General features: G+C 42.2%; 1 protein-coding gene across 1 annotated transcript; it reads left to right on the forward strand.

Annotated features, from left to right (window-relative positions):
* The first annotated feature begins 5,981 nt into the window (after positions 1-5,981).
* Positions 5,982-7,885, forward strand: LOC115202741 (protein ALP1-like). The gene is made up of 2 exons (XM_029766791.1): positions 5,982-6,194; positions 6,936-7,885. Exons 1-2 carry the CDS (start codon positions 6,046-6,048, stop codon positions 7,834-7,836), a joined length of 1,050 nt encoding a protein of 349 aa, XP_029622651.1. The 5' UTR covers positions 5,982-6,045; the 3' UTR covers positions 7,837-7,885.
* Positions 7,886-8,488: the final 603 nt, after the last annotated feature.

An 8,488-nucleotide genomic window follows, 5' to 3' on the forward strand; every position in this document is an offset into this window, starting at 1 on the left:
TCCCTGATGTCCTTACACAGCTCTCCGTCTTGGCTATTGTGGAGAGGTTGGAGTCTGTTTGATTGAGTGTGTGGACAGGTGTATTTTATACAGGTAACGAGTTCAAACAGGTGCAGCTAATACAGGTAATGAGTGGAGAACAGGAGGGCTTCTTAAAGAAAAACAGGTCTGTGAGAGAGCCGGAATTCTTACTGGTTGGTAGGTGATCAAATACTTATGTCATGCAATAAAATGCAAATTAATTACTTAAAAATCATACAATGTGATTTTCTGGATTTTTGTTTTAGATTCCGTCTCTCACAGTTGAAGTGTAACTATGATAAAAATTACAGACCTCTACATGCTTTGTAAGTAGGAAAACCTGCAAAATCGGCAGTGTATCAAATACTTGTTCTTCCCACTGTATATTCAATTCACTAATACCAAACATGTGCATTTAACATAACATCTCTATATTTAGTATTTTGATCGTCGACAAGGTGTATTTGAGCTATGGTCAGCGCCATTTTAAATTGCCATAGTAACCACTGACGCCTGTGTGTCACTGGCAGGAATCAGCAAATTCTGTGGTATTGAGTTTTCGCGCGGAGAGTGAATTGAAGAGAGTGGGGTTAGGTGCGGACAACAACAAGTAGTAAATTCAAAAGAACTGTATAGTGCCAGATTGCGAATTGGTTAGGGTGTAAGGGTTAGGGTGTAAGGGTTACTGACTGACCATCATCAACATCGCTGACTTTGGAGTCAAGCCAAAGCCGAATTGAACGGAGGAGGTGACCCGGGTAATGGAGCCTGACAGGCTGACTACATGCGAGTGTTGCAAAATAAATTTAGAAATCTATATTATTCAATTATTGCACCCACACTGCTCGCGCGCGCCAACGAGCATTGCCAAGGGCTAAAATAGAAGTCAGTTCTATTTCTGACGCAGATCACGCTGCAAGTCCTGCCTCTCCCATCTCCTCATTGGTTTATAGAAGCAGGTACTCACGTGTCATCTCCTCATTGGTTATACCCACGTGGGGGACTGAAAGAAGAATGAGGTCGGTGGCGGTAATGCACCTAATTTATGAAAGTTGCCAATCACAATATAAAGTCAAGAGAAGAAAAAGCCTAGGAGGACAGATGAATAGAAACGATTCGGTTGACCGTTTTATGTGTGGATTAATTGGCGGAAGTAGAGGACCTTGTGCATTTCAGGTAAAATAACAACTCAATGTTTATATCCCAGGACAAATTAGCTAGCAACAGCAAGCTACGTTGCGTTTGCTGTGGGGGGACAAAATACATTTATGCACGATGGCACAGCCGGTTTGGGTTCCATGTTAAATAGAAGCCAGTTCTATTTGTGACGCAGATCGCGCTGCAAGTCCTGCCTCTCACATCTCCTCATTGGTTTATAGAAGCAGGTACCCACATGCCATCTCCTCATTGGTTATACCCACGTGGGTGATTGAAAGATGAACTGTTTTGCCGGTTGTCGTGGTAAGTGTAGATGGCACCATATAAGTTCAAAGATGAAAAAGCCTGCAAGGAGGAGAGATGACTAGAAACGATTCGGTTGGCCGTTTATGTGTTGATTAATTGGCAGAGTAGAGGACCTTGTGCATTTCAGGTAAAATAACAACTCAATGTTTATATCCCAGGACAAATTAGCTAGCAACAGCAAGCTAGCTAAATAGGACAAATTAGCTAGCAAGTGCAAGCTAACTAGCTAAAATGCCATAAATGTTTAATGCTTTTCGACCTGTCCCCAAATTAATATAATTTGTTCAGCTTCCACCTCAGATAATCAAGTAATACATTTTACTGAGATTTGTTTTTGGAACGCTTTGATATCTGCACCTCATCTAGCTACACTGAAGGAGTTACATTCAAATCTATGTTATTTCTCAGGCTATTGTTTATTTCAAGACACAATCTGTTATCCCTGAGGCCATTTTGGATATAAAATGGACAATATACAGTATATGCAGTGATTCTTGAATATAACTATAGCCTAATAGATGCCTTAATTTTTTCTACCAACAGGAAAGAACGGTTAGTACAGCATGCCAAACTGACCCCTGGGTGCCTGAGTGTTCCTCTGCTGCGGTGGAGAAGAAGTCCACCGGGACCATCACTAAAGAGCTCGAGGCCCAGCTAGATTGCACTGACGACCATCAGTATACAACCGAGTCCTGCCCCTATACGCCACAGATGGAGCTGACGGAGAGTGAGATGAGTGAAGACCAGGACTCGCTGTATGAACCTGAGAGCTCAGAATCACAATCATCACAGTGCGAGCCAAGAGATACTATCGAAGAGTGTGTGCAAGATCTGAAATACATAGTCTTTGATAGCAAGCTGAAAGAGTTGTTCAATGTCGAGCAGGTGTCATCAGTTCATCCCTGGAAATAAATGGTTTTGCCACATCACCATAGAGACATCACAAAGGAGCCCTTACAAAAAAAATTGCCGTTTTGAAACTGCAGTAAAAGTGCAAAAACTGCAGTCATATAGGTGTGAGGTGTGAGGAAACAGCTGGTGACCATAGGGAAGCCAGAGGTACTGTCATATATTTTAGAGTAAAATCAGAACTATATAATTATGATGATTCAAGTCAGTGACCCAGGTGTCTAATTTATTCCCTGCATCTCAGGTACTTCCATGGGTGAGGGCATTAATGCACCACCTGTGGACTGTGCCGCCACTGCTGGTGGGAGCGTCCAGGTGCTAAAAGAAAAGTACCTATTTATCTCTAGTTACATGAATTAGATATTTCATTTTGTAGGTGACGAAGTGTGTTCAGACAGTTGAACTCAAGAGTGTACATGCCCTGTACACTAAATACGTGCCCAAGAGGAACAAGTTCAGCCAGCAGGGGATGGCTGCAAGACTCTAAGTGGCTGACTTGGACCACAATTATTCAGTGGACAGACGGAAGGTTACAAGAAAGGAGGGAGTGCTCAGTTTCAAGCAAAAGTTCAAGATGGCTGCCAGGGTGTTTGTGGTGAAACCCATCAAGGAGAAGACATGGTGTTTCCTGTCTGAGATTCTACATGGCATCGTTGACCAATGTGCCAATGGTAAGTGTACTATATTATGTCAGATGTAGACATATAGAGAGAGAGTCGGACTCTCCTGAGTGCCCAAAAAGAGAGAGTGGCGGTCACTTTGGGGGAGCGGGCTGGTGTTCCGAAAATGGAGAGAAGGAGCAGGCCAATCAACAGCGAATTCAAAGATAGACCCATCCATAGAGGGAATCGCTCTCTCGGACCTGCTGCCTCGACCTATGAATGCTCAGCTATGAAAAGCCAACTGACATTTGCTCCTGAGGTGTTGAAGTGTTGCACCCTCCATAACCACTGTGGTTAATATTTTGATGTAAAAAGGGCTTTGTAAAATGTATTTGATTGATTGTTTGCTGTGCTGCGTGCTGTGTATTCACTAACTGTCTGAGTGATGTGCCATTTTTATAGTATCTGTAACATATTTTGGTGTGTACTTAATCTGCAACATAACTTCTTAAAGCGGCAATCAGCAGTAGAAACAATAACAAAGTGTCCTCCCTGCTCCTCTTTCAGTATCAATCTGAGGGATGAGGCTGGAGAAATGTAACCACTCTCAAATTCATAGACAGAGCTATGGATGCAAGGCCTGACCATGTTGAGGTTATATTGTGTTTGTTTCTATTTTCTTTGTTTACAAACATTGGGTATTTTGGTTTCTGATCTTGTAGGAAAGTTGAACTATGCTCATGAGGCATCTACAAGTTAGATATCGTTAATTTATAAGTGCAAAAATGAATGTAGCAACTGCCTCTTTCAGGTAAGCTACAGTTGTAGTGTCTATTGATCTTGTGCATGAGGCAAAGACTTGCAATCACAAGACTTTCCTGTGAATCCTCTTATTGTTTCATTGGAACTTGTAAAAACACCTTAATAACCCTGTAATTGACTATGTATTTTTGTAATCCTGTTTCTATGATCTGTTTCCACTACCATGTACCCAGTTTGCTTTGGATAAAGGCATATGCTAAATGGCATATATTACTGAAGTGTCCTTTGACTCTGCCAACTAGCTGCCCAGTGTAGTTACCATTCCTTTCCAATAGATGGCAGCCAAAGTTAGTTGAAGTCACTACTCTAGCAACAGGGGCAGGGGATTAGTGAGCATTGACGGTAGTTTTATCTTCAAAGCAGGTTTCTCTGGTTAGACTTGAACTAGTTGTTATAGTGGCCAATCTAACTAATTATATTTTTAAATAAGGCATATGGCTTGAAAAAATTACAGCAGGCTAGATTTAAATGAACTGGTTTTCAAATCAAACCCCATGTAAATGCCACTTAATTCTTATGGAAGAGACGACACGCAGGGATGACATGCCGTACACCTCGTCCAATTCTCCCTTGTACCCATAGGGTGAACTGGCGATAAACTGCCAGTCTGTATGCTCTGCAAACAAAATCATAAGAAAAGTTAGTCTGATACCGAAACTAAATCACAATGTATTTATAATGAGCAAGCCCCATTAATGCTTAGAATGAGATTTCATGAATCACGATGATGTCTGCGATTCGAACTAGTAATCTAATCAAAAGGTTAATGCGTTACCCTCGCGCCAAACAGCGCTTTTTATAAATATCGTTATAAATGACTGATTATATATATTAAGCACCAACCCACTACTGATGTTAGCTTTAAACAATTTATAATCAAGGTACATTTCAGAAATGATTTCACTGGCACATCGGCTGCTGACTGGTCGAGTAAACCTATTCTGCCAGGAAATCCATAAGGATTAGTGACATGTCCAATACATCGCCATCCAGACAGACTGACAGGAACCTCTGACTGGATGTAATACAGCCACCATCCGCTGGGATTTTGTGCTGTATCACCACCATCTCTCAACAACACACACTCATACTCCCTAGGCATTATCTGGAAGCATCCGCACTCACACCAGTTTGTCACCGCTATGCCGATCCTCCATGGCTGAGATGTTTTAGGCGGCATAGCTGTGTTGTTACTGCTACGAGGACGAACTCTCTGATCTGGGGCAACGATCGGCTCAAACATGAACGTCTTCATATGTGTATTGGCTCCCTAACTAATGTTATTTCATCCTCTGCCATAAACTCAGACCCGGAGATTCTCTCGGTAAATTCAGCCATGTTTTGGGAGTTACAAAATGTTCGCTCCTGCCAGTGATGCAACAATGTCAATATGGCGATTTACAGTTAGCTGGCGTTTTAAATCCTAGTGTTTCAATACCCCTTCAAATACTAAATAACACTGCACTCTAACCCACCAAAATGATTTACTAGATTCATGGTAGTGTTGTTAGCAGTGCTTATTTTGTAAATCAGGAGGTGCCGGAACAAAAAAATGAGAGGGGGGGAGGTGGCCTAGGGAGTTCTGAGGTACCTGAACACACGAGAAAATAAAAATAAAAAACACCTTTGTAATAAAAAATTGCATGCATATCATCGCATTTGCGTGGTGGCATAGAGCATTTGCGTTTTGATACACCAGAAGTACATTAATTTCCAATGGAACGCTGCGTTTGCCTTGCAGCATTGCGTTGCAGAGGCAGTTGCAGTGCGTTCTGTGTGGTGCAAATCGAACGTATGCATCAAATTGTATGCGTAGACTTGCCAGAAAGTAGCAAAATGTGAATGTTCAATATTTGTTGCACACATATCCAGTAAAGAAATGTGGGATTACATAATAAAAACAGTTTAATTGCATAATTTCTTTACTTTTTTTATTAATTTATTTGCCAAGTATATTATTTATTCGATTATATCCACACATTAATTGTGAGCGCCTATAATATAATTTCCCTCCAAAATGCAGTTTTGAAGCGAAATGCAATAATAAATAGTCAAGATAGCAGAGTAGGCTCTTTCAACAATGAGACCAACGTTGAGGAAGGTGGTCTTGATCGCGCTGTTGGGCCGGGACCAGACCTGCCGAAAGCGCAGGTCTGTGTAGGTCCAGAGATGGTTAAAGTCCCGAAAGCAGGCAGGGGAGTTCCACTGTCTCATTCAAGAGCTTCGAATGTTTGGAGAGGATTTCCGAAGTTACTTTCGTCTGGACCGAAGCCAGTTCGATCACCTGCTCCAGATGGTTGAAGCCAGGGTCGCCCGGATAGATACCAACTACCGGGAGTCCATCAGCCCAGTTGAACGCCTGAAGATTTGTCTCCGGTAAGATACATTCTAGTACATTTTTAAAGCCTTTGATACCAAAATTGATTAATATTTGATACATTGTTTTTATGTGCAGCCTAGCTAGCTAAAGGTCTCTCCAGTTAATAGTCCCTATTTGACATCAGATGTACTTTTACAGAATGTTCATTAGGACTATAATTTTTCCCAAAGTTGGTTTATAATCCTTTTTTGATTATGCAATGTTACCAAATGAAAAGAAAGTTGAGGTGCCTTCTGCCCTGATGAAGGTAGGCTAGTCTTCTCCAGGACCCATTGTTGTTCAAGACAGTTACAGTTATTCATTACATTCTTATTGGACTCACATACACTCTTAGAGAAAAAGGTTCCAAAAGTGTCCTTCTGCTTTCCCCATAGGATAACCATTTTGGTTCCAGGTATAACCCTTTGTGGAAAATGTTATACATGGAACCCAATAGGGTTCTACATGGAACCAAAAGGGGTACTACCTGGAACCAAAAAGGGATCTCCTATGGGGACAGCCGGAGAACCCTTTTCAGTAGATAGTAAGAGTAGAGTTGGCCTGGGCTACAGTTTATTTATATAGTCATAGACTGAATTGTACTGTTTCAAGGCATTGTTAATGATGTTTGATGACTATTACAATATAATTAGTAGAGCATAATAAACTGTAATGAGGTAGCAATATGAGTAGATATAATATGTGGGTGGAATTCAAGTTACACACAATATTGATCATTATTTTGAATTATATTTCAGATTTTTGGTCACAGGGGACTCCTACAGGACCATAGGATTCAGCTTCCGAGTTGGACGGTCCACGGTGGCAGGCATTGTCCCCTCTGTGGCACAAGCCATTTGGGACTGTCTGGTTGGTAAATACATGCCTGTCCCCAAGGAGGAAGACTGGAGGGCCATCGCTGCCGAGTTCCTGGAGAGGTGGAATTTCCCCAACTGTCTTGGCTCCATTGACGGGAAACATGTAGTAATCCAGGCTCCACCATGCTCGGGTTTGCAATTCTACAACTACAAGGGTACATATTCAGTTGTACTCTTGGCTGTTGTAGATGCCATCTACTGTTTCCGTGTTGTCGATGTTGGTGCTTACGGCAAGGGAAGTGATGGCGGGACCCTCCGGGACTCTGCCTTCGGCCAGGCACTTCAGGATGGCACCCTGGAGATTCCACCACCTGCATCACTCCCTGGGGCTGAAGACCTGGTACCTGTTCCCCACATCTTCGTCGGCGACGAGGCCTTCCCTTTAAGACCCAACCTCATGAGGCCCTACGCTGGACGCCAGCTGCTATTGCCAAAGCCCGTAAGGATCTTTAACAAACGACTGGTCAGGGCAAGGTTAGTTGTTGAATGCGCCTTTGGGATTCTGGCAGCCCGGTGGAGAATGTATCGGAGAGAGCTTGGTCTCAGCCCCTCAAATGTCGATGCCTGCGTGAAGGCCACATGTGTTCTCCACAACTACCTGCGGAGGTCATTCCAGGAGCCGCTCCGGGTGGAGATGGGCACGCCAAATGGTCACCTACCTGATGTCACCAGGACAGGTGCCAACAACGCCCCCAGACAGGCACTCCAGGTGAGGGAGAAGTTGACCACCTACTTCTCATCGCCAGCAGGTGAAGTCCCATGGCAGTATGCCGTGGAGTGAAACAGCTCTTTTAAGAGCCCCATAACACAAAGGTTATTTTAAGAACCATCCACCATTGTCCATAAAATTGCATTTTTTCCCCCAGATGATTTTATGTATCATTGTCTCTCTTCATTGGAAGCTATATTTAAGTGACATTTGGGAGTAAAGACCACACCTTAACCCCTTCCCTCTCTCATTAACCTCAGTATTATACACACCTGGCATGGTACGTCAGGTGAGCAGGAGCACTAATTAAGGTTATACGACATACAGTTAGTATGATAACTAAGGGAAAGGGTAACCTAGGGTCCATACAAATAGTACAGTTTACCACCATGTTCACTGGTCTGACAAAATACAGGTGGGAAAAAAACAAATTAGGAAGAGAATGTGTTTTTACTTTCATCTTGTCTTAGATCTGCAAAGGTGTAGGGAAGAAATAAGCAGATTAAGTCTAAATGAGATATTAATAAACAACTGACTATGAAAACATTATAATTTAATAAGTATTCAAGTACAGGAAAGAACATGATAGGTATGTGTTGTAAAAATGTTTAAAAAAATAAAACTTTTGAAAGAGGTGTGAGTGAGTGTAAAAAATGTAAAAAATGAATGTGTAGCCTGTAATCTGTAAGAGAACAACAAGAGCATGTATTTTTGGCACAACTGC

This window comes from Salmo trutta, chromosome 12 (assembly GCF_901001165.1).
Source record: "Salmo trutta chromosome 12, fSalTru1.1, whole genome shotgun sequence".
Classification (NCBI taxonomy): Eukaryota; Metazoa; Chordata; class Actinopteri; order Salmoniformes; family Salmonidae; genus Salmo; species Salmo trutta.